This window comes from Lepidochelys kempii, chromosome 1 (genome assembly GCF_965140285.1).
Source record: "Lepidochelys kempii isolate rLepKem1 chromosome 1, rLepKem1.hap1, whole genome shotgun sequence".
NCBI classification, from domain to species: Eukaryota; Metazoa; Chordata; order Testudines; family Cheloniidae; genus Lepidochelys; species Lepidochelys kempii.
Window position 1 is genome coordinate 172,909,041 of NC_136380.1, and position 27,770 is coordinate 172,936,810.

General features: G+C 40.9%; 1 protein-coding gene and 1 pseudogene across 4 annotated transcripts in view; both read right to left on the bottom strand.

Annotated features, from left to right (window-relative positions):
- The window catches only part of NCAM2 (neural cell adhesion molecule 2), a 558,500-nt gene that overhangs the window by 87,627 nt on the left and 443,103 nt on the right, over nt 1-27,770 (bottom strand). For all 4 annotated transcript variants that reach the window (XR_012161242.2, XM_073363287.2, XM_073363298.2 and 1 more), the window contains exon 13: nt 976-1,095. Coding sequence is in view for 3 of the 4 variants with exons in the window: in XM_073363287.2 (XP_073219388.2) it covers nt 976-1,095 (120 nt within the window). In the remaining variant the exon portion in view is untranslated. The remainder of the gene's footprint in view (nt 1-975; nt 1,096-27,770) is intronic.
- LOC140894808 (DENN domain-containing protein 11 pseudogene) lies at nt 26,011-27,315 on the bottom strand (annotated as a pseudogene).

Consider the following 27,770-nt stretch of genomic DNA (forward strand, 5'->3'; position numbering starts at 1 on the left):
TCATAATTCACTGGTCAATAATATTGTGATGAAATGTGTATGGCATCATTTTATGAATTCCCCCTGAATCACATTGGTGGAGCATGTTCAAACTCACGTAGCAGGTCTTAAATAAAGGGATGTGTTTACCTGAAATTTACATATAAACTATAAATAAAGTCCTCAGACAATGAAATGGGGAAGGCAGGGGACAAAGGAGATCTGAATTTCAGTGAACATGGGCAAGGGATAATTTGCTGGGGGAAATTTCTACTGAAATGGCCACATTCTATTCTCATTAAAGTCAGCGGTACAGCATGGGTATAAATGAGAACAGAATTTAGGCTCATATGCTTTAACATTATATTCTCCAGGATAAAACATTTAAGAGACTTTTTTTCTAATATTCTGATAAATATAAATAACTAGAGAAATTTTCCAATATAGGGTCATCAAAATGACCTGAAAATGTGATTTCTGGGATCATCATAATCTGGGGCAGGGATTGGCAATTTTGGCATGCGGCCCGCCAGGCAATCTTTGGCACGCGGTCCTGGTGGGCCGGGCTGGTTTGTTTACCTGCCGCATCCATAGGTTTGGCTAATCACAGTTCCCACTGGCTGCAGTTTGCCACTCCAGGCCAATGGGGGCTGCAGAAAGTGGCTTCCACCGAGGGATGTGCTGGCTGCCGCTTCCCACTGCCCCCATTGGCCTGGGACAGTGAACCGCAGCCAGTGGGAGCTGCGATCAGCCAAACCTGTGGATGCAGAAGGTAAACAAACTGACCCTACCCACCAGGGGGCTTACCCTGCATTACCCTGGTGGGCTGCATGCCAAAGGTTGCTGATCCCTGATCTAGGGGAATGTGGTATTGTAAACTGTGCATTTTACTCATAGTGAATCATTTTTGAAATTATGAGCTGAACTAGAGGTAAAATAGGCTTACAAGAGTACAAATAAACTAACTTTTCATTTAAAAACAAAGGCATTACTCACGAACAGGTAAAGTCTGAAAGATCTCAATTTTGCTATATTCTCCTTGTCCTTTTCCATTTACAGCTGCAACCTTGATTTCATATGTTGTGTTCGGTTCCAGATTGCTAAGAACAACCATTGCTAAAAGGAAAGGAAAGAAAGCGGTGAAACAAAAATTGACAAAACGATTAAGACAATAACATTTCCAAGGCCATTTTGTAATTAATTGGCTTTGAAATTAGGAGTCTAATTTTACACTGTTTTATTTACAAAAGTGAAAAATAGTCATCTGGTTCAATGCTAATAGTTCCAATTGGTTTTGTTACTACACAAATTTTGCTGCAATTAAATAAGTTATGCCATCTGCGGACGTTAGTGTAGGATTTACAGAAGTCAGGTGCAAATATAAAGAGCTTGGTAGTGCTTCACATTTCTATGAGATGCCGGGCCTGATTCCCCAGTAAGACTGGGACAACTCCATTGACAAACAGTTGCCCAAGACACCATTGGATGATGGCCCCACTGAAGGGACACACAGGCTATGTCTACAATAGAATAAAAGACCCCGGCATGGCCGTGGTTGGCCCACATCAGCTGACTCGGGCTTGTGCTACAGAGCTAAAAATGGCTGTGTAGACACTTGGGCTGGATACTGGGATCTGGGACCCTCCCCCATTGTCGTGTCCCAGAGGTTGGCCTCCATCCTAAATGTCTACACAGCTATTTTACAACCCTGCAACATGAGCCCTGTGAGTCAACTGACCCATGTCAGCCGCAGGTGTTTAATTGCTGTGTAGACATACCGTCAGGTGGCGTGGGGCTGCTTCAGTGGTTATTCTGGCATCCTCCCACTCCTGGCCACCTGTATGGAAGATGCAGATCTGGAAAAGAGGTCATGGGCTCCCTTACTTCCAACTGAAAACTGACTGCTGTAGTGCCTTCCTTGGGACCATTATCAGCTGCTGTAAATTGAGCGGGACAAATAAGCAAGTGAATGACAAACACTTGAAATGGGTTTAAACTGCAGGCTGCAAGTTTATTAATTATACCTTAGGGAGGGGACTACCCTGCTCACCCCTAGCTCCAACATAACAGGGAGTTATTTGAGTAAAGCTAGTTACAGGGCTTCAGCCACAAACCAAACAACGAGTTGGGGTGAAACCTCTCACCACCATCCCACATAATGAGGAGGATGGAGAAACAGAGGCCACAAGGCTGGGAGGGAACTTCATTCTGCAAAGACTTCAGATCTCCTCCCCACATGTGCAAGATCCAGCAATGAAATCCAAGGTCTCATTTACCTCTGAGAGCTATCCCGTTTATCCTGTACCCACACTGCACACCAGCTACAAGTTACAACAAGTCAATAGTCTTAACAACACTGTATGAACTTTGAATCCTTTTGTTCCCAATCTAATTGTGCCTCCAGGAGGCTGCAAGAAGAGCAAAACAACCCACCAAACCACATGGCAATTTGGTCCTAGGAGAAAAATTCCTTCCTGATTCCTAAAAATGAGTGATCAATCGGGCCACAGCATCATATGCGGTATACCCTCTAACCTACAATTGGGAGAGGGGAGGGAGGAGGGCAGGGAATGAACTGGAGAGTAAGAGTCTTTTGAAAAGCCTGAGATAATTTAAAGAGGCAAAGGGGGGAGGCACCTGGCAGCCAGTCACCTGACCCCATTCCTATTGCCCAGCCGATGGCTGGGCAAAGCACCAAAGTTGGGTGGGGAGATAGCACCCCCCATTCCTGTGATGCATGTGTTTTGGGCTTCCCTCATTGCCTCCTGTCCACACCAGGTCCTCCCTGACTCAGGGTATTAGAAAAGTTTTTCAGACATGTCTGTATCCATCACCAGCTCCCTCACAATGTAAGCTGAAGCGTGGTCTCCGAAGACAGAGCACAGTGTCCACCCTTGCCCTTTGAATGTAAATTATCCATTTGCCATGCTGTGGAAATTCCACTTTGTTTTACTAACAAACCTCTAAAGAGAGAAGATTCTTGTCAAGAGCAGAAGAAATTTTCTAAGTCCTAATATCAAGAATTTGAAAGTTAACTGATCCCATCTGTAGATTCTTGAAGAGAGGTCTATGGAATGCGTACAAGCCAAGGCACTCAGGGACATTCTCAACAAATGATTCAGAAAAGAAGGTTGGCACCTTAACCTTAGATACATAAATATGTCACCTAATATCTTCAGCCAGCTGTTGAAGAGCACTTAAAAGAGCAAGAGCTGATTACCCAAGATGTGCATCAGTAAGTGCCATGTATTAGAAGGGAAAATCAAACCCTAGCCTGAGTATTCCATGCAAACCAAGCTTGACTCTAGAACTGTAGCTGTACTTCAGGATGAAATTATAAGCACATGCTTAGAACAGTAAAAAAGTTGCATGAAATGAACTATACTCCTAATAATACAAACATAGAGACAAGGTACAGCAAATCAGCAATATAATCTACAAAAGAGTTGGATTTCAGATTCTCTCTGGAAACACAGTACAGTATATTATGAAAAGACTTGGCATGATCAATGCAAATGTTATTGATGTCACATATGTGCCTTGAGACTTGAACACAACAGGAATCCACAGAACATGATTTCCCTGTGCCTACATAGAAGGGATACTCAGTTGCCCTGACAATAAAGTTCCCTGTTCCCTCCCAGGGTTCAGATCCACATGGGGAAAAAGGATGGAGATTTGATGTGCTGCAAGAGAAGCACATCAACCCTCACCTACCCTGTAGAGCTAGGGCTGTATTCTCTTTATTGTGCAGTCACCTTTGAGGGGCAGCCACAAGTCTTTGGTAGTGCAACTCCATTGGAGTCACTGTGCCAGGGAGCCTTTTTCTTTCTTTCTTTCTTTCTTTCTTGCAATGGTGAAGTATTTCAATGGTTGATTTAGTATCATTTTTAAAGTTTTATTTATCCTGAACACATATTGTTTCTGTTATTACTTTTGTTATTTTATTGACTCCATATTTATTATCCTGTCTATTTTGGATGCCTCTTGTTTTCTGTAGTAGATAGAAGCCCCATTACAAGTGGATCTAAATGAGTTTAATGAGTTTTGGAAAACAGGAATTTACACATTTCACACTTTATTATGAGCATATTATATGAATTAGTCATTGACACATGGTGATCATTTTCTCACAAACAAAGCTGCAGAGTTACGTCTGACAGCATTCCTTAGTTTTGTCATTCTTTCATATTTTTTTAAGAAATAAACTAAATTATTAGCAATTATCTATTGAAAAAATAAAGACATTGGATGAGAATATTCATATTTTCAGAACAAGTGTAATTTTACAATATATAGCATTCAACCATAGCAAGATGAAATTAAAAGAGTAGAATAAGCAGCAGCACTGTTTGATGTGCCTTTGAGCCATGACTGCTTTCCACATCTGAATAAGGGCATTCAGAATAAACCTTCGGGCACACAAAAAATTAGTGGAACGGCAAATGTTTTTAAAATTTAAACAGCATTAAAATGTGGCTATGAGTCTGCCCTTTATAAAATCCTAGCGTGTTAACAACCCCATAAAATCCAAGCACCCAAGCCTGCAGATACTTACACACATGATTGAGTCTATGGGACTACTGAAATGAGCAAAACTATTCATGTCTTCAATGCTTAAAGGACCACGGCCTACATTTGAATCTCCTACATACCACTGTACATCAGATACCTTGATCTGAAAAACAGCTTTATGAAAACAATATGCTTGAAATCTGACAGCATAATCTGGCCCCAAGCCTTGGCATCGATGGAAAGTTCTGCTTAAAAATCTGAGGGTATGATGTAGCCCTTGACTGTTTTATGATTGTATTCTTAGAAAAAAGGAAGAAATTAGCACAAACTATAATATTTTGTAGAACCCCTTACTTTCGTTAAGCAGAAAACAAGCACTAGAGTAATAGGCAGGTGGTGGTAACTACAGGAACTATCCAACTACTGAAGGGTAGAATGTCCAGGGCTTAATAGGATCTCAAAGAAATGATGGTTCCATTGCCAGATAATGCAGTTTATTACTTTGTAATGAAACAATGGGGATGGGAGAGCATTATTAAATACAGTAATTATCAAAAATGTATAATGTATGCACCCATTGCAGTGGAATCTGAGTAAAATAATGCCCAGTTCCTCTCTCTCCAACTTCAAATTGATCTTGTTCTCTCCTTAAACAGGGTTTATAGTCTCCAACGGCCAGTCCTAGGTGACTGTGAATGACTCAGGATTTTTATCAATGGTCACCTGGGCAAACTTTCACAGGCATCAGTGCTAAGGTTTACATTTGCAAAGCATCTCCACAAACTAAAATAAACCCAGAAGAAGTTTTACTAATGTGTGCACCATTTACTATATACATGCATGATACTGTTGGCAACAGGATCATGTCCCGAAGACCAGCAGTAATTTAGGGCCACCTTCTGCCATCCTTACTTACATTCTATTCTATTCTATTGAAGGTATGTTGCCCACCTCCCTATAGCCGCTGAGCATTATCCACAAGTGCTCTAAGTGATGTGACTAGCGTTTGTCATATATGACTCGCAAATAGTGGGATGCATTAAATAGCATCTTACTCTGCTCCGCTGGCAGACTCATTCACTTTGCTGGGATTACTAACAGAGTAATTGCTCAACAGGGGTAGGCCTTATTCATGTCAAGTCATACATATTGAGCAATTACTCTGCTGGGGGAAGAAGAGCTTCTCAGGTTTTGAAGGCATTATTGGACCTATAAATATGGTACAGACACCCTAAACTGCCCTGGCCTTGTTATTCCCGCTGGTAAGGAGTTAGCTATTGGTGTGCAAGTCATATGGTGCCAGCCAATAGCTCTGAAGGATTAGAAAGGCCTTGTGCAAGAGGAGTGTGACCCAAAATGTTAGGAGAAAAGCTACAAGGGATGTTACACTTAAAATAGAGAAAGCAAGAAAGGAAAAGGAAAAAAAAATCAGTCTCTGCGTGTAAAAGTCAAACAATATTTCAGCTGCAGTCCATAAATGTTTCAGCTTGAGAAGTCTTGTTCATTATCACAGGATTTTAATGGCTATGAAGCAGAATAGTGCATTTATATAAAGTGCAAAGAGTGCTACTGCAAGGTTAGCAGTGAAACAAATGGTGTCATAAATCTAACCACATTTTTTAAAAAGATTTTCTGGTACCAAGATTAGGTTGTTTATATTGCTTGGTTATCATAATAGGATAGGAGAATAGAATTATTTAGGTTTTATAGTCATATTAAATTGACACCCACCCTCCGCCCCCACAAGACTGCATAGCATAAGGACTCCCTTGTGATTGCCACAGATAACATAAATCATCACCCAACAAAGGAAAGCTAGGGTACAAATAATACAGTTATAGTACATTTAATCCCACAGTAGATACTTTTATGAGGACAGTTAATAGAAATATTGTATACATTAATACACTGAGAAGATTGTGGACTTAGCTGTTGCACAGAACAGCTTTCTTCTGGTCTCTGTTTCTAATTCACTGAAGAAGTAAATAGCATAAAAAATCCTAGACAAAAGTTAAGTAACTGCTATGTGAAATTAATCTTCTGTTTTGATAACTTCCAGAATCAAGTGGAACCTACCGCTAGCTACAAAACCAGAGTCAGACCATGCTCTCAGATGCATATCTTAGAAGGTGGGAGCACTGCAGAATTTCCATTAAATGGGAGAAATTTCTGTCACAAAGAGGATGGTTGATCCTAGGATACATCATCTCTCCTATCTCCAGGTATGATTCTCCATTATGTTGCACGTTGTAGTAAGTAAGCATAAAAGAACTACACCAGTGCCAGTATGTGGAAAGTTCTCATTTAGTAGTGTTTTACAGTCTGTTTGCCCTCACCTGGTAAGTGACTACATATGGTGCAAGGCAATAGGGAAACAGGACTACTGACTTCTGACAAAATTGCTTTTCTCAAGCTCCACAGTGTTGGGCAGGAAGAAGGGAAGGCTTCCCTCCACTGCATCATCTCCCTTGAAACCTGTGTGGCCTCTTCTTTGTAAGATTATGCCGACCCACGTAATCGTAAACTGGTTCTATGCTGTGAAGCCCCCTGAGGGTGTGAGATCTAGGGAAGCAACTGGAGAAGAAAAGGGAGCAAACTATGCCAACATTAAGAATGGGTCTGGGAGGACAGTGTTGAAATACTGGCAATCTGTACAAATGTCACTGCCTTCTGTTGATATCAAGAGATTTGAGGAATTTCTCTGCAATCCTTGGAATATTATGCGTTTGGAGAATTATGTCCCCTGTCTGATCTATGTGTTTATATGTGAGGGAAAGTCTTAAACCCCCTCTCTATACCAATGATTCACAGAAGTTCTAACAAATTAGCCCTCAGAAGATTGATCTTCTGATCTAGGCCACAGAAGTTTTGCAAAACAGAGAGAGGGGATGTATTCTGATTGGAAATAAATTAGAAAGAAAATAAATTTAGGGATTTTGCTTCATAGTAGGAATTGTGTTGATTCATATTCAGAAACAGTCTCATTGTCCCAATTCCATCTGTCCGCCTTACCCAAATAACAACTAATTTCACTAATGATGATTCAAGCATCTGGCTGTAAATGTCAGAATTTGACTAAGACTATGTGCTGCACTTTAATAAGGAAAATATTTCAAGCTGCATACTAGATTGGTAGAAAAAACATAACTAAGGGTCCAATCCTTATCCCATTGAAATCAATGGCACAACTCCCATTCACTTTCTTGGAAACAGTTTTGGACCTTATGCTGTCTCTGTTTAATAAAAATTCAAAACTAAATGCAGACCTGATAAAAATCAGTGAGATAATGGCTCTGTCCAAAAGTTGCACCAATCTGTAGACTATAATGTAAAATTATTACAGTGGTGAAATAAAAAAAGTGACAGCTTAATTACCTGTGAATCAAATATACTGTTACATGGATCATTTCATTTTAAAATATAATTTTCTGTAACTGATTAAAAAACTGCACTTGGCAAAAGCATATTAAATGTTTTGTACACAGTCACCAAAACACAATTACCCTTTAAATATTTTCTTCCTTCACATATTTAATTTTCATTATTATTAAGTAATTTGAGGATTCCAGGATGTCAGGTACACAAAATGAATCTAAAGAAACTGCAGGAACCTCATGCCTGAGGATAGCTCAGGGATCATCTTTGATGCATCTTTTCATTGAATTAAATCTAATAAGAAATGCTAATAATACACAAGTGGAACAATTACTGTTATAAAAATTTGAAGAGCCAGAAATTAAAGAAAATGAAGAATAATGTTAGGACCTGATCCAAAAGAAAAAGAAGTCAGGGTAAGTCTTTACATTGATGGGCAGTGGCTCAAACTCAATGTACACAATAGCTAATAATGTTTAATGAATACAACTGGCTGGTTCTATAAATGCTGTACTCTAACTTGGATTTAAACTACAGTAATATGCTTTATTTAGAGAGGGCCCAATCTTTATTTAAAAATCACAACACTGAATTCCTGAGACAGTAGATTTTTACTCAAGTCTAGCATTTATCTGTTTTCTCTATATACCATTCAAGGACACCACCCATATATTGTGAAGCAAACACATGGAATAGCCCAGATATCAATCCAGAATTATCAGGATTTCATAATGGAGTTGAAAACAGGGGTTCATTCCACTACTTTCATGCAGTAAATAAGCATCCTGACTTTCACAATAAGCCAAAAATCAAGCTAATCCCATTTTAAAACAAGTCCAAAACAAGCCAATCACTAAAAACCCCAAGACTCTACGTGACTAGATCCCCCCAGTGTGCAGCCTGGGACTGTGGTGGGCCCGCTGTTCACCCCGACTCTCTCCCCACCCTTGTCCCCACTTGTCCCCACTTGCCAGGAGCCGATCAAAAAGAAGCAGCAACAAGCTGCAACAAGCTACATGCCAAACAAGTACAAGCCAAAAAGCAACTCACAAGCCCATATTCTGTTTTTTTTTTTTTTATGAGTTTGGCATGTCTGGTTCATTCAACACAACTGAGTCAACATTAGTATCAAGAAAGCAATTGTGCTGTCCTTAAAACATTCTTTAGGATATAGTTTCTTATTAGCAAGAATTAGGTTTGCATGAGGAGACTTATTTATATTCATATTTTCATTTTCCATTTCATTTTGTTCAAAGAGCAACTTTCAACTATATTTACTCCAAATCATGGCTCAGCAAACAATTCAGTGAACCTGGAGACATAAACAGAACCATAATCTGAGAACAGAAACAAACCTATTTAGATGGATCTGTGTTATATGTGGTCAGTGAATTGTTCAGCTAGCCTGGATGAAATACAAAAATACGTTCATGAGCTGCATTTCAGATGATGTGTGGAAAAGACAATAAGAAGAAAAATGAGGAAACATACAATTGCTCCAAAGGTTTATAGAATATAGACGAAAAATAAAAAGCTGCTAATGTTCCTTATTAGTGATGTCTCTTATTGTTATCAGGTCTTTTTTTTTTTCAAATTGTTGCATCAAATAATAAAGGACAGTTAAATCAATTAATGGTTTAGAACTTGATTCCGCCACCCTTACATTGAATAGTAGTTTACTTGGTGAACAGTCCTAAGAAGTGGGATTATTTGTGTTGTCAGAGACTAACTCAGAGTAAATTTAGTAGAACCTGACTCTTAAATGGTGATTGTCAAGAATCATGTAACTGGGGCATCTGACTTTAGTTATCCAAGGACATTTAGAAACATATTCCAAATTTAAACATTACACAAACATACTGAAATTTCCTTTTAGGCACTGCCTTTCATGTTGTGCAGTTTCCCGTTGCTTTCATCCTTAGTAAAATCTTTTTGGAGCACTGTTAAAATATTTCTTGCAAATAGGAAACAGTCCCTTCTAGGTGTCCACAGTTCACTGCTTCAGTTGTTTGTTGGTGTAGGTTTTCTTAGCTATTGCTTTCTTCATATCACTGTACTTGATTTAAATCACTTGACTGTGATAACAGTAAGGAAAAACACATGAATAGAACCAGCCAGCTTTCCCTGACCTGACTTGACTCTGTGTCTGAACATAGTACGTAAATCTTGAGAGGGGCTCCCTCTTCTGCAGCTGCCACTCTCTATGCTCTGCTTCTGCCACTGCCCACTCCCTTGCTGCCTCCCTGCACATCTAAGCCGGGGCAGGGGTGGGGGGGGGTAGGTCAGAATCTCTCATTTTGTTACTTAGCTGAGGGACAGACGAGTGGTCTGAAGAGAGATGGGAACCAGCTGTCAGTTTTGAAGCTGAGCCATCTCTCCCTATGCCAGAGTAATGGGGGAGGGGGGGCAGAGAAGCACTGCACTCACCCCCCAGTGGAACACGTTCTGGCCCCATTCTCAGTCTTCTCTGTACTCTCACAGAACCTTGGGATTGCAAGAGGACATAGATGGCCGGGGTTACTGCTGCTTCATGGTAACTCAACAAGACTTCCACAGGGAAGAGAGGGACTAAGATATGCAAAAGGGTTGGAGTTTATATGTATGAACTCACTCCCTCCTTCTTCAGCTGCTAGTGACCTGAGTGTTGCAGAGCTCCTGAAGGCCCATTTCTGCACTGTCCTAAAAATTCCAAATATCAATCACACTGGTGCAGAGCTCCAATGTGTAGAAATAAGGGTCTCTCAATTACCCTTAGGATTCTGGTCACAATCTTCTTTACATTGAGAAGGCTTGTAGATATCTGTGTGTTCTTGTCCTGATTGGGGGCAGGAGGAAATCTTATTCCAATGGGACCATTTGTGATGCTCCTATCTTTTAATCTTCCTTTTATTATTATGCCATCGGGAAAACACAGCTTGCCAACGCTTTCAAAAGACATACAGATCTATGTCATAACACTACCTCCACCATGCTTAACAGCATGGACCCAATCACCCTTCTTTTAGGATTTTTCCATCCCTTCTCCATATGGAAACTTTTCCTAGAGTGTAGAAAATTTATATTGATATTTCATAAGACAATAAAACTTTGTTCCATAACTTTCACCGTGTCCCACATCACTTGAGTAAATTTTAATTAAATTGCTTTGTACTTAGTGTTAGTTTCAGCAGGCTAGACTCACATTCAATTCCTTTCTCCTTATCACTTTCCTCACAGTTTTTGAACTGATGTTAGCAGTATTTTACTCCTTAAGCAATTTTGCAACTTCTCAGGCTTTACACCCTTCTGATTTCTTCAACTATTTCTATTCTGTTCTTTCACACAATTCTGTAGCTCGGTAAGTCTCATAATTTGCTGGCTTGACAACACTCTTCCTATTTTATAGCATTTTCTATCGTCCACTTAGGTACTCAGAGATGTTGCCTTATTTTTCACAAGATGTATTTTACTTACAAAATGATACTTTTCTACAACAAGGCCAGAAACTAGACAATTTTTATCATGATTACAAGATACTCCTATTCTTCCCCTCAGTTGAAGCAACAACATGTGTGAAAGCACACCAATCCATCTTTTCGCCTTATTGAATAGCTGAGAGGTACCTGTTTAAAATGATTTACTTTCTTTTCTTCTCCCTCTCTCGCTCTCTCTTTTTTTTTTTTTTAATTTTCAGTATGCCTCTATAAACTTCCTGCTGACTAAAATTTGGTGCTCAGTGACATAAATGTTCGCCAGTACAATTGTTATATTTACTAACTGATACTGGTGCCTTGTAATAGCTGACACATACAATGAAAAAAAAAAAGACAGAACAATACAGAACACATTTATCAAGTACAGCAGCAGCAATCCACTGTCTATAAATTTTAGGGCCAAGTATACACAACTGTTAATTATCATTCCACAGGAACAAGAGTGGTGAGTGAAACTAGGACATACTTGATAAAGCTGCATATGTATAGAAGAGCACATAGTAAAATAGAAATACACGTTCAGCTTTATGCAAACAATTTAGCTGCATTTTAAAGACAACAGATCATTTGCATCATATGATCTCGTGTTCTCTGGTGCAGAAACTCCATGTTCCTTTCCAACAATCATTAGCCTTTTCATTCTCTCCTGGTATTTCTACATATCGTTTTATGTAGTCTTTCCTGAGAAAGTTAGCTGGGTTGAATTTTTCTGTGCATGGGGTTTTCTGTATTCTGAATTTGTTCACATTGAAATGATTTCTTACTTTTAAACTTATCTCCTTTGATTGCTTATCATTTATGGTCCCAAGAATGAAGACCCTGATCCAAAGCCCATTGAAGTCAGAGTCTCAGAAAGACTCTGACTAACATCAGTGGCCTTTGAAGAATTGGGTCCATAGAACCCAGTTCTGTTTTCAGTTATGTGAATGCAAATATTTCTGTACTTCCTTCTCTGGCTGGTGTAAGGTCTGAAGGAAGCTGCATCCAGCCCTCAGTCAGAAGCACAGTTCTCATGCTGCAGAACCTTGCGAGTAAGACAGTGAAGCCAGAAGTGGATGGAGATTCCCACTGTTCGCAGAAATGTCCAAGAAAAAGACTTCCAAGCCACGCTGGGATGGGGAAAGCAGACATTCTTACATATGGTTCCTTCTGGAGATATGACGAGTGTCCACAGTAGATCATTAACAAGTGTTTAACCTTAATACACCTTTGATTGTCATTGCTATACTTTTAATAGAACCAACGTTATGGCAGGATAAAATTATTACTATATATATAATCTGAGAAGATTAAACCCTTTTAGTAAATCAAGTTCAGATCACAGTTTAATTTCTTTTAAAACTTTGATGTAACAAATAATTCTGGGCCAAATCATGCAGGTGTTGTGCTCATGAAAACTCTTACTTTCATTGGAGATATGAGCGCATAAGGGCTGCAGAGCTGGGACCTCTATTTGTAAATCAAAGTTTTACTGAATGAATGTACTATACAACAATAAATGATAAAGAATAGGAACAAACCATATTATCTTACTATAACAAGGCACTGACCCTTTAAGGGACCAGCATTGCCATTACCCCCTGTTATGATGTCTCATCTCCCTTAAGGCAAGGCATTCTATGCCTTGTTGTTTTTATGGAGCATGTGACTGATCATGTGGCAGACAGCAATGCCTGCTGGGAGAAGAGACAGGAAACAGAAGGCAGATCTTCAAGAAGAAAAACAATTCTCTCCACTAGGAGACCTGAAGGGAAACAGTATAGCTGTTTGGCCTGTTGTGGTAAGGGCCTGCCGAAGGAGCTTGAGGATAAGTCTAAGCTGCAATAAACCACCCATGGCTAGCCTGTGTCAGCTGACTTGGGCTCATGGGACTCAGGTTGAGGGGCTACAAAAATGCAGTGCAGACATCCAGACTTGAGCTGGAGCCAGGGGTCTGGGACCCTCCCCCTTCTTGTGAGTGTCTGGAACTTGTATGCTAGAATTTTATAGCCCCACAGTTTGAGCTCTCTGAATCTGAGTCAGTTGACATGGGCCAGCTACAGGTGTTTTATTGCAGTGTAGACATATTCCAAGTGGCCAGAAGCTAGTGAGAAGGCCAAGAAATGTCTGAAACAGGTGTAGACCTCTGCAGCTAAGACTGGTAAAAAGGACTATTCACAGACCTTAGTGGCAGGCAGAACAGGTAAAATAGCCAAGTCGAAGGTCTGTTGTGATCCCTGTTTTTCTCTGTAACATGGGGTAAAACACCTGAGGCCAGACATGGATGGGAGATGGAATCCTATGCAAGTATTGGAATATAACTTGCATATTAGTAAACTGGAAGTGTAAAGGGCAAATTTTATTTTGGGACTCCGGTTGTGTTGTGTGTGATTACTCCAGAGGTGCAGAGTGAGGGGAAACTAGAGCTGGCTGGGCATATGGTGAGGGAGCAGGTAAGATGATCTTTTAACATTTTCGCTTCCAGAATAATATGAAAGTATGCTAGTAATATTTTGTGTATTATTATTGTGTATTTCACCTTAAGAAGTCATCTGAGACAACCCAATGCAAAAACCTTTGATATTTCCTAAACAAAACAGCAACAAAAAGTCATAAGAATAAAATTAAGGTTGTAAATATTTATCTATTAACTTAAAAATATTATTAAAACTATCTATTGTAGAAAAAAAACAAATGCATTTATATAAATGTATATAAAATATACTCATGTCTCTTTATATAGATGTTCTAGAAAAATATAGAATATAAAATTTCTTATTATTAATTATCAAGTTTGTTAGAGCAGTGTGTAATAACCAACCAAGAATGAGGCCTCATTGTACAAACACAGAGTTCTAGATGGTCCCTCCTCTGAAGTGTTTACGAGCTAAATGATAAATTCACAGTATTACAAATTCCACTTGCAAAAATAAAATCAACTGCCCCACACAGCCAGTATTTTACCTTTACCAGCCCTGAGACCCAATCCATGACCACCATCCACACTTCTCCCCAAACTCCTGAAAAAAAAAATTGAGCTTTGCAACATGTCAAAAGTTTAACAGATCAAGGTTTGACTGGAGCCAGTTCCTAAATTGAGGGAACTTAAAGGGGAAGGTCCAGTTTGAGCATAACTGGCAATTTCAGCTGTGACAAAACAGTACAGGGTCAGGAAAGATGGGCTCTTAGGAAGCAAAATCCCCAACTGCTAGGGTGACCAGATGTCCCGATTTTATAGGGACAGTCCCAATATTTGGGGCTTTTTTCTTATAAAGACTTATATTACCCCCCACTCCTTGTCCCGATTTTTCACACTTGCTGTCTGGTCACCCTACCCTACTACAGATGGCCTTATTCAAACCTAATACCTTGAACTGTGAAATAGTCACCACAAGGAAGCCAAGAGGAGCCAGTACAATTCATGGACCACTTGTGTTAGCCCAATTAATGCAGAATTCAATTGCGTTCTTGTTATCTTACACTTCCAGGAGACCTCAAGATGTTGCCTCACATAAGGGCTTGATCGAAAGCCCATTGAAGTCAATGGCTATCTTTCCATTAGCACCACTGGGCTTTGGATCAGGCTCAGAGAGATCATTGCAGTAATGCCTAACCCTGAGGTGACAGAAGCATGAATCACTGTAGCAAATTCGGCATCTGACAAAAATAATTACACTTGCCCCCCTTACCAAATTAATTTGGAATGATGCACTGCTTGTTGTAGGTGCCGTCCAGCTCTCCATTAGTAGATAGGGATCAAGCAAGACTCCTAAACCGAGAATTTATGCCACAGATAAGATTTGCATACCTTCCAGCAAGGCTGTTGAAATTATACTGCCAGTGCTGCGGATGTCCCTTCTTCCCTGCCTCCAGTCTAATAATACCTGTCCCTCATCCGGATTAAGTGTGATCTGTCATGTAGCCCTCATCCAAGCTGTAATTTATTCCAGTATTTTAGTAACTGCACAAAGATACCTGCTGTATTGCTCATACCAGAAAGGAGTGACAGCACTAAAGGAGTTAATGCATGAACTGATAGATGGCCATTGTCATGTCAACAACATCTTGTAATCAATGGTATCAGAGGCTGCTGACAGATCTAATAAAATCAGCCTGGATGCAATCTACTTCAAAGAGATCATGGACCAGTGATAACAACCATTCCTTGTCCCATAGCTGGATCTGAAACCAGAATGACTGGAGTCAAGGAAATCCATAACCCCCAAATACTACAAGATGTGCTATTCACATATTATTACTGTATATGAAGATGTATAATTTAAATGCTATCTTCCACAGTTTTACACGTCATCAGTGTAGCGCAAGTAGAGTAGGGGCATTAGGGGACGAGAGCTGAGGAAGTGTTGTTCTAGGTCAGCCATAAAAATGTTGGCATACTGTGGGGCCATGCGGGTACCCATAGCAGTGCCGCTGATTTAAAGGTAAACATTGTCCCCAGATGTGAAATAGTTATGGGTGAGGAAAAAGTCACAAAATCACAAAGTTCAGCTACCAGGTTTGCCATGACCTTATCTTCATCATCTGGACCCATGGAAAAGAAGCCCTTGAGGAATTCCACCATGATTTCAACAATTTCCATCCCACCATCAACCTCAACCTGGACCAGTCCACACAAGAGATCCACTTCCTGGACACTATGGTGCTAATAAGTGATGGTCACATAAACACCATCCTATACTGGAAACTTACTGACTGCTATTCCTACCTCCATGCCTCCAGCTTTCATCCAGACCACACCACACAATCCATTGTCTATAGCCAAGCTCTACGATACAACCGCATTTGCTCCAACCCCTCAGACAGAGACAAACACCTACAAGATCTCTATCAAGCATTCTTACAACTACAATACTCACCCGCTGACGTGAAGAAACAGATTGACAGAACCAGAAGAGTACCCAGAAGTCACCTACTACAGGACAGGCCCAACAAAGAAAATAACAGAATGCCACTACCCATCACCTTCAGCCCCCAACCTAAACCTCTCCAACGCATCATCAAGGATCTACAACCTATCCTGAAAGATGACCCATCACTCTCACAGATCTCGGGAGACAGGCCAGTCCTTGCTTACAGACAGCCCCCCAACCTGAAGCAAATACTCACCAGCAACCACACACCACACAACAGAACTACTAACCCAGGAACCTATCCTTGCATCAAAGCCCGTTGCCAACTGTGTCCACATATCTATTCAGGGGACACCATCATAGGGCCTAATCACATCAGCCACACTATCAGAGGCTCATTCACCTGCACATCTACCAATGTGATATATGCCATCATGTGCCAGCAATGCCCCTCTGCCATGTACATTGGTCAAACTGGACAGTCTCTACGTAAAAGAATAAATGGACACAAATCAGATGTCAAGAATTATAACATTCATAAACCAGTCGGAGAACACTTCAATCTCTCTGGTCACTCGATTACAGACCTAAAAGTTGCAATTCTTCAACAAAAAAACTTCAGAAACAGACTCCAAGGAGAAACTGCTGAATTGGAATTAATTTGCAAACTGGATACAATTAACTTAGGCTTGAATAGAGACTAGGAATGGATGGGTCATTACACAAAGTAAAAGTATTTCCCCATGTTTATTCCCACCCTCTACTCCCCACTGTTCCTCAGATGTTCTTGTCAACTGCTGGAAATGGCCCACCTTGATTATCATTACAAAAGGTTCCCCTCCCCTCCCCCACTCTCCAGCTGGTAATAGCTCACCTTAAGTGATCACTCTCATTACAGTGTGTATGGTAACACCTGTTGTTTCATGTTCTCTATGTATATAAATCTCCCCGCTGTATTTTCCACTGAATGCATCCGATGAAGTGAGCTGTAGCTCATGAAAGCTTATGCTCAAATAAATTTGTTAGTCTCTAAGGTGCCACAAGTCCTCCTTTTCTTTTTACGGATACAGACTAACACGGCTGCTACTCTGAAACCAGTATTTGAGAAGTGTATTTTATTTGAGAAAGGAAATTATTTTCCCTTCAAGGGGGAAAACAGTCCCAATGATTATCATGAAAATTTACTCGACCTGGCAGATAAAATTATATATATATATAATTTAAGTAGATGTGCAACCAGTATAAAGCTTGTATTACACATCTGTTCTGAGAAATGTAGCCTCTGGGAGTGGAAAATGAGATTATTTATTCATTACAAAAAATCAGTGAATTCTGAAGACAAGAAACTTTAAAACTCATATTATTATTTCTTTTCATTTTATACAGCCCTTTCAGATATGTAAAATCATTGTATTTTCTTTCTCATATTCTAATGCTCAAAACCTAACCAGTCACATGGACTTTGTTTCACTTAATGCTCTTGAATTGTAATGAACAAACACTGTATGACTTACAGCAAATAGTTACATGTAATAACTCTACCCAGATGTACAGACACTCTTTTCTCAACCTGTATATTAAATAATTTTAAAATTAACTTTAATATTTTTTTAAACACAGCATGTAACCCACAGTACCATTCAGTCATGAGGTAATGAAGATGAGTATACCTTTAGAACGCCTTTCCTCTCACCTCAACAACAACACTACAGATCCCTCTCTCATCCTTCCATCGAATGTATCAAGTCTTTACCCATTCTCAGTCCATCTGTTGTGTGGCAGAACACAAAGATTTCTGCCCTATAGCACTACTGCTAACTGTAGAGCCAGGCTGCTGGCTTTTTACCAGTTATTCCTGTGCCCCCAGACTGAGCTCCTGATGTGAACTAGCTCCCTCTATCTAGTCCCAGTACAAGAGTGTGGTTGGGAACAGATAACAAAATGGGTCATATATTTGGAGCTCAAGACAGAAGAATGAGAGAAGGTTATATGCTACGGAAAGGTGACAAGAGAAGAAGGGAGATGTAGTGAGACTCTTAAGAGATGGAAGAGTTTTGCCTGACCTAATCTTCCATCAGACAAAACTGTTATTTCAGGTCTGGATAGGGAGCCTACAATCATTTCTTCCCAACCTCCCACCCCCAGCCCAATCATTAGGAACTAGTCACTTTTGTAAGTGTTACATCAAAAATCTCCCACAGTATCTATCCAAGGCCCCCATGAGGCACCCATTACTACAGCATTTGAACACCTCACAATGTCTCTGTGAGGTAGGGAAGTGCTATTATCACCATTTTACACATGGAGAACTGATGCATGGGGAGACAAAGTTCTGGAACAGCCTTCCAAGGGAAGCAGTGGGGGCAAAAGACCTATCTGGCTTCAAGATTAAACTCGATAAGTTTATGGAGGAGAAGGTATGATGGGATAACAAGATTTTGGCAATTAATTGGTCTTTAACTATTCATGGTAAATAGGCCCAATGGCCTGTGATGGAATGTTAGATGGGGTGGGATTTGAGTTACTACAGAGAATTCTTTCCTGGGTATCTGGCTGGTGAATCTTGCCCACATGCTCAGGGTTCAGCTGATCGCCATGTTTGGGGTCGGGAAGGAATTTTCCTCCAGGGCAGACTGGAAAATTCCCTGGGGGTGTTTCGCCTTCCTCTGCAGCATGGGGCACGTGTCACTTGCTGGAGGATTCTCTGCATCTTCAAGTCTTTAAACCATGATTTGAGGACTTCAATAGCTCAGACATTGGTGAGAGGTTTATTGCAGGAGTAGGTGGGTGAGATTCGGTGGCCTGCATTGTGCAGGAGGTCAGACTAGATTATCATAATGGTCCCTTCTGACCTTAATATCTATGAATCTATAAAAGTGACTTTGGTCACACAAGATACCTATAACAGTGTAGAGAATTGAACCCAGTTCTCCCACGTCCCCGACCTAACACCCTAACCACTGGAACAACTGTCCTTGATGGTTTTCAGACTGGAACATTCCTGCTTGCACCTCAACTAAAAAACCACTTGCAACAATGCACTTTTAGCACACCTATCTTTTCTTTTTTGGAAGTCACAATGTGCTACAAGCTGCAAGATTACAAATTAGGTGACTATTTCACAAGCTCCCAGTGATTTTTTTTTCTTTTGAGACCTTACAATGATTTTTGCTCAACAGTCTATACAATTCTATATTTTTTTATGATGTTGCAGGATTGACACGTTCTTAAAGACACAAAACCCCAAATAGGGGAACCACTTCCTTAATCAGCTAGCCCAGGATTGCCCAAGAAAAAATGTTCTATCATAGCTACTTCACAATTCCATGACAACATGTAAAACTTTTAAATTCACAATTTTAAGCCAAATAAATATCTGCATGGCACAAAGATATACACATTTCCATCACTGTTCAGTGTATTGAAGAATTCAAGACAAATTAATTTATTTTATCAAGTCCCACACCTTCACTGAAACGGCTGCTTAAAATTGTGATACCTTTCAATTTGGCTAAAACTCTGCATATAGTAGCAGGAATAAACAAAACAACATGTATACAATCCCAATGTATTTTCACCTGTTTTTTTTTTAATTTTTGGAGAACTGTGTACTATAATGCACAGCTGTCTCCACTTTTATCCATGATCCATGGTTGATTTATTAAATTTGCCCAATCTCCAAAATAGGCACATATTCTTAAACCATGCAGTTAATTTGAAAGGCAATAAAAGTAATGAATTTCACTTCTCTGGATTTTGCTTTTCCCATCTTGTTATCAGACTCCTAAATGTGCATCTTTAATTAACACTAATAGACTAATGAAATGATGTCCCTTTCATGAGGCATAGTTGTGCTGCTCCAGGAGCAGCCTAAGAAGCAGATTGTGACGTAGAGTGTCTATGTCACAATCTGCTTTCCATTTCCTTCCTTCATCCAGGGGAGTACATACCCTGTGCCCATCCACTGCCTGGTGCAGCATACATATCTCTGCTGAAGGGGGTTGAGATGAGAGTGAGGTGAGACTCCACCCATTCTTGACCCCCACACAGGAGAAGGCAGGGATGTAGCAGTCCCCACATGTGGGAATGATGGAGGATGCAGTAATCCCTTAGAAGTTGCTATCCCCCTTCATCCAGCTATCCACAGCATGGGTACCTAGCAGAAGGGAGTAAGGGGTTGATTTGCGCTCTCTTACTCTCCTGGGCAGGTATACAAAATGTGCCATAATCTAGCCAGTAGGATGACATTCACCTTTGAATTTTATGTTCAGGGACATCAAAGGCAGTAAGAAGAGGTCCTTTAAATACATTAGGAGCAAGAGAAAATTTAAGGAAAAAGTGTAGGTCCTCTACTTAGTGAGGAAGGAGCGCTAAATACTGACATTAAGAAAACTGAGGTGTTTAATGCTGATTTTGCTTCCATCTTTACTAAAAAGACTAATGGTAACCACTGGTCAATACAATTAATATTAATAACAAGAGGGAAGCAACAGAAGTCAAAAATCAGCAAAGAACAGGTTAAACAATATTTTGATAAGTTAGATATATTCAAAGTCAGCAAGGCCTAAAGAAATTCATGCTAGGCAATTTACAGAATTAGCCAAAGCAATCTGGAAACTGTAAGCAATTACCTTTGACAACTCCTGGAGGATGGGTGAGTTCCAGAAGACAGGAAGGGGGCAAAAATAGTACCTATCTCAGGGATCGGCAACCTTTGGCACGTGGCCTGCAAGGGTAAACGCCCTGGCAGGCTGGTTTGTTTACCTGCCACATCCGCAGGTTCAGCTGATCGCAGCTCCCACTGGCCACAATTCACCATCCCAGGCCAATGGGGGCTTTAGGAAGCGGCATGGGCTGAGGAATATGGTGGCTGCTGCTTCCTGCAGCCCTCATTGGCCTGGAGTGGTGAACTGCAGCCAGTGGGAGCTGCGATGGGCCGAACATGCTGATGGGCTGTGTGCCAAAGGTTGCTGATCGCTGACCTATCTTAAAAACATGGGAAGGGAGAGGACCCAGGCAATTATACATCAGTCAGCCTAATTTAGATATGAGGAAAGATACTGGAACCAATTATTGAATGTGTAAGCACCTGGAGGAAAATAGGGTTATAAGGAATAGCCAGCATGGATTTGTCAAGAACAAATCATGCCAAATAAACCTAATTTCCTTCTTTGGCTTCTTATACTGTCCTCGTTGATGTGGAGAAACAGGAGACTTCCCATATCTTGATTTTAGTAAGGCTTTTGATAGTCCCATATGACATTCTCAGAAGCAAAGTATGGAACTGTGGTCTAGATGAAATTATTATAAGGTGGCTACACAACTTTTTGAAAGACTGTATTCAGAAACTAATTATCAACGACTTGTTGTCAAACTGGGAGAACTGGTATAAAGAGAACTGTGATCAATTGTTCTCTATGTCCAGTGAAGGTAGGAGAAGTAGTAACGGGCTCAATCTGCAGCAAGGGAGATTTAGATTAGATATTAGGAAAAACTTTCTAACTATAAGAGTAGTTAAACTCTACAATAGGCTTCCAAAGGAGGTTGTAGAATCCCCATCTTTGGGTATGGTTTAGGGTTATTTGATCCTGCCACAGTGCTCGGGGGCTGGACTTGACTTCTCATCATCCCTTGCAGCCCTACATTTCTATGATTCTATGATTATGGAAATGGCCAGCAGAAAGCCTCTGTGGCACTTAAAACCTCAAAATACAATTTCAATGGCCCTTAAGTGACAGACAGACCTTGCACTAACCCTTTGCACAGGGATGAATTTCATTCTTAACATTTCTTCTACACCCCCACTGCATGGCAATGCTGCTATACAAGGTGGTGGTTTACATAGTTATACTAGGCTCCCATTTCTTACTGCTGCCAGTTGGGAGAAAGAAAGGGGGAGGAGATAAGAACTGAGAAAATGTTGGTTCATATAATTATGTTGGGAATTGTAATGGAGGAAGGGTTAGACTATTCATTCCATTTTCTCCAGTTTTGTCACTACCCCACGCAGCAGTAAGAAAATCTTGGTAATTCCATGTCACTTAATCACTTTGAAAAGTATTTGCTTGCACAATATTACACCTACCAGAAAGTATGTTGTTTTATACTACAAAATGCTGCTGAAGTTTATCTAAGCATAAATATTCGATGTGTACTTTACAGTTTATAAACAAAGTGGAAATGTAAAATAGATGCAATACTGCTGTGGAAGGCAAAATCTGCAGCTGCACCATGCTTTCCATTTATCATTTATTCATATCCAATATTGCATTACATGACCCTCTTTCTTAACAAGGGTAATTCATATGAATCAAATCAGGAAGTCTATCATAAATGATCAGCATGTACATTGCGAATTTCTAAATATCAGGAGCTTGCTTTAGATTATATAGTGAAACAGACTTTAAAACAGGTCTAAATGTACATTAGCAAAAGTGTAGTGGGAAAATATGAGAAACACAAGTGGTAATAGCATACCAGATATAGCGAAATTTGTTTTGAATAGTCATACTTTGCTTAGTCAAACATATTTGCTACACATATATTTCTTATGAAAAAAGAACTCTTTTATTTGTTTCTAGAGGCTTTCAAATATTTGTATCCCTATTCTTAAAGAGCAGCACAATATAAATCAGAAAGAATGGCATACATTTTGCAATGTGCTTTCTCTCCTCTATTGAAGGCAATAAGACACAAAATTACAAGCTACAGAAGAACAAGAACATCAAGAATTGGCAGTGGTTATATCTGCATAACACTGAGTTACTTTTAGGTATGCACTCAGGCTGTGAAATGGATTCTCTGGGTTTTCTTTACTTCCTGAGTCATTTTATTCACCTTTGATAGTCAGAAGTGTACACACGTTCATCCACTTGAGGATTAGATTCTATATAAAAACTTCCTGAAATATTCAGACTTAGCTTTCCCTTTACTTAGATGTCTTCTGTATAAATGTACCAACTGGCCTTAAATGACCCTAATCTACCATGTAGAGATTTGTTTTCATGTGAGACAAGTCTGTCCCTAGGAGTTTGCACTGTAGTTTATTTTAAAATATTTATTTGCAAATCAGAAACAAAATCAACCTTTCTATGCCATATAAGACATCTATGTTATGAAGATGAACATGGATGCAGACAAAGAATAGGTTATAGGCAGAGTTACATGGACTTATTTGCATATGTGCATGCATGCGGACACATACACATAAAAGAACTAATGAATTTGAAGGTTTTGCTTATTTGGAAAGAAGGTTGAAAAAGGAAGTTTCTAACACACACACACACACACACATCCCTCCCTTTTGGTAATTATTTTCAGGTTTTTTGGTGCTTCGTGTATTCTGTACCGTTATGTGGTTGCTTTTATCCATAGAACTTCAATTTATGAGAGTGGAGATTATAGTTGTGATTTCTATTCTTAAAGTTGTACATAAAAGACATAATGGTGACACCACCACTGGCTGCTAATAGTACAAAACTATGTAGGAAACTCAAATGCTCAGACAACGAACTGACAATAATACCGCTAAGCCTAGTATTATGGGTCTACCATTTCAAAACTGATCAGTGATTTGGGGAGACTTGATGCCCAATTTCAGACACTTAAGTGGTCCCAATGTTCAGAAAGGACTATGTACTCACCCTCTGCAAGCCTTTAAAACCTCCTCAAGTTGGACACTCAAATCAGTGGTACTCCAAACTCCTAATCAGTTTTGAAAATGTATAAGATCTGACCAATATGCTTCCCATACCCAAACTCAGTTAAACACTCTGGCACCAGAGTCATACCAGCACATTTTAATTTTAAATGGAATATTTTATGGGTGACTGCCTTCTATTTTCTCAATTTCATTTTTGATTATTACCCTTTACTATACAGTTATAACTGAGTAAAAACATTTAACTACCCATTAAAAAATCCCCCCCCAGATGGATCAAACCCAATCTGACACTAAGCACACCAGTATTTACACCCCACATGCTGTTGCAATAATCTTTGTATAACATATGCATTGTGAGGTATCATCTGAAAACTAATAACACATTGATCATTAATATTCTTGTGTGATGTATGTGTGTGGTGTGAATTGAGAGTTAGGACATATGCTGGAATGATTACTAAAGTGTGTTTAAACCAGGCATTCAGGAAGGTTGGTAAACAGTTCTGCCCCAGACAAAGGAATGTGTTTTCCCCATCTTGGAGTTACTTCCAAAGTACTTTAAAAGACAATGAAAATGTATTTACATGTCATGTAAACACACCCATCAAGTTAACAGGTGGAAGCAAACCTCATACTAACTAGTGTGGGAGAAGACAGCATGGTGTGTGCACCCAGAAGGAGAGAAGAATCTTTTTTCAAGAGTTTACTGGTCTACTGGCTGAACCTCAAGTGATAAGTACCCGAATCATACGATTGTATACAATATTACTGTATTAACAAATGTATAGAGTGAAGTCTTTTAATTACACACTAGTGACTGATATCACTGTGAAATGTATGTATTAGCACTGTATAAGGAATTATTGATACTCACTGATATTAGACTCCACAGCTTGCCCCAGACTTAAGGGAATGTCGCAGCTATCTACCTGTCTCCTATGTAAATTAAGCATGGTGGAATCAGAAACAATGGACACCCCATTTACATAGACATCATACAGGAGGTTGGGAAGCCCACAGGAATGGAAGAACAGCATGGGAGCATCCTTCCTCTTGAAATAAAATCACTGAACTTTGGAAGATATAAGAAAAGACAGAAGGCATCTTTGGTATCCATCAGACAGACGCAAGAGGCTAGAGATCTTGTAAGATGAAAAAGATGGCCCTTAAACTAACGGTGTGTGGGGGGGTGTTCAAGTATCTGGAGATGAATATGAGTAAGAATCCGACTTAGGTAAAGATTTTTCACCAAAGGTTGCAAGGGAAGCCAGCACCCTGAACTTTTGTGGAATGTCCTGACTGATCTAAGCTGGGAAGAAGAATGACTGGTGAGAGAAACTATCTTGAACAAAGCCTGTAGCTTGCTAGATTAAGTTTTAGACATTTAGAAGTGTATTTTGTGTTTTTACTTGCAACTCTTTCTTTCTTCATTCGTTATACTTGAACTTACATAATCCTGTGTATATTTTGTTAATAAATGTATTTCAGTTTTACCATAAACGAACTCAGTGCTGTGTTTAAAGGGAAGGGTGTACTTACCCCCCCAGTTTACAGGAACAACAAACCTTATTATCTCTCTGAGCTGTCCAGGAGAGGGCTGGGCAGTTAAGAGAACACAGTTTGGGGAAAATTTAGGACTGGGAATTTGCTGGGATTATTTATTCATTGTAACCAAGGTGGTGGAAGCCAGAGTGTGACTGGTGTGTTGCTGACAGATTGCTGGGTTCAGTCTAATGGACCAGGGCTGCAGCTATACACAGTCACTTCAGGATGTGACCTGCACGCTGGTATGCTGCTTGTGAGGGAGCCAGGTGAGGAACTACAGCCACAAAGCACGGTGAGGGTTACAAGGCAGGCAGTGACCTAACCCCTCACTGGTCTGAATTGTCCCCCAAAGACCATGGCACCCATGACATCCTTAAATATCATGCCATTAAGGAAACTTCTCTCTTTCCAGCAGACCTACAATGGAGGGGCAGGAAGGTCCCAAAATACTAGTTATAGTGTCATAATTAAAGTGCACATTTAGTAGGAGTTCATCTTGTAACATGCGTAATAAATAAATGAGATCCTTCCAGTGACTGTGTGGTGAGTTCCAGTGATGCTCCTAAGCAATGTTCCATAGTCTTTAAAAAGCCATCACTGCTCCCTGTCTCTCTTGTCCTCAGTTTAAGTGCAGCAGGGGTTATCAATGACTAGCATGACATCAATGCCATACACTTCCAGCAGGTCCATTAGGAAGCTTCGGTCACCTTGTGGGTCCAGGCCCATGCCCCGGGCATGGTCAGCTGTCAAGGTCTTGTCCTGGCTGGCAGACACCTCCATCAGTGTCTGAAATATCCAATTGTTCTGCTCCATGAAAAACAAGATAAAGAGGTCCTCTTCACAGGAGCTGCAGTCCTCCTCCACCTCCTGAGAGTACATCAACATCTGCCTCTGGTCATTGAGCCACCGGTATTTTTCCTTGTCGGCACTGTTAATCTTCAGGAGCGGCTGCAGGTGCTCATTGTGCGTCTTCACATTCTGGTTATCCACATAGACATCGTAGAGATCTCGCTTCTCCTCAAAGATCTTTTCCGTCATGCAGGCCACATAAGACACTTCAGTCTCCAGCATTTCTATGTCTGCCACATTCACATAGAAAAAAGGCTTAGACTCTGGAACGGTGCCCCCAATGCCAGGCAGCGAGACATTGGCTAGGCAGCAACAGCAGTACACTCTATAGCAGACAACTCCTACTGGCAGTGGTGAAAATATCAAAATGCGCTTGCATAGCAGAGAGAACTTCCAGAGGATGAGGATCTGCTCTCCAAAGAACTTAATGAACTGAGACATACAGCCTGCGGGGTGTGTGATCTTCATCTCTGGATACATGTATCTGTGGATGGAGGGCAGCCAGTGAACGGGTGGCTGAGAGCTGGAGGTACCCTTGCCAGCAGGGAGAACCCCCTTCTTGTCATCATAGAACACCTCTAGGTGGGAGCAATGCCCTGGCATCACCAGCTGGTGTCGGACCAAGGTGTACGAGCAGGGTGTACGAAGGGGAGAGAATCCCCAAAGACTTCATGCGGGCGCCAACCTCTAATTTGCTCTCCACGGGCATGTTTTCAAAGCAGGCCAGGCCGAAGCAAAGCCCTTTCCGGAAATAAATGAAATCCAACTGGACTTTGTGCAACCCACTTGCCATGGATTTGAACTCAACACCTTCTAAGTCAATGTCTTGGGGCAAACACCATTCCACCATGTTACCGGAGCAGGGATCGAAGGTGACCACGAACACCGCCACGATCTGGTCCGCCTCCGCCTCCGGCCCCCACGGCAGCTCCCTGGGGCCACCCCACGCCGCGCTGCCCCCTGGGGCCAGACTCCAGCCACCCCACTCTGGCTCGGGCTGCGGCAGGGAGACCGTGGGGCCCTCGGCCCAGAAGAGCAGCGGCGCCTCGTCTGCCGGGTCCACCATGGCCTCGGCCGGCCGACTGCGCCGCGGAGAGCCAAGCGGGTGGGCGGGCGGGCGGGGAGGGGCGGACAGCTGCAGAGCAGGGGGCGGGGCTCAGCCCTCTCGGGCGCGGGGCTTCCGGGCTGTGTTTCTTGACTTTAGCAAAGCTTTTGACACGGTCTCCCACAGTATTCTTGTCAGCAAGTTAAAGAAGTATGGGCTGGATGAATGCACTATAAGGTGGGTAGAAAGTTGGCTAGATTGTCAGGCTCAATGGGTAGTGATTAATGGCTCCATGTCTAGTTGGCAGCCGGTGTCAAGTGGAGTGCCCCAGGGGTCGGTCCTGGGGCCGGTTTTGTTCAATATCTTCATAAATGATCTGGAGGATGGTGTGGATTGCACTCTCAGCAAATTTGTGGATGATACTAAACTGGGAGGAGTGGTAGATACGCTGGAGGGCAGGGATAGGATACAGAGGG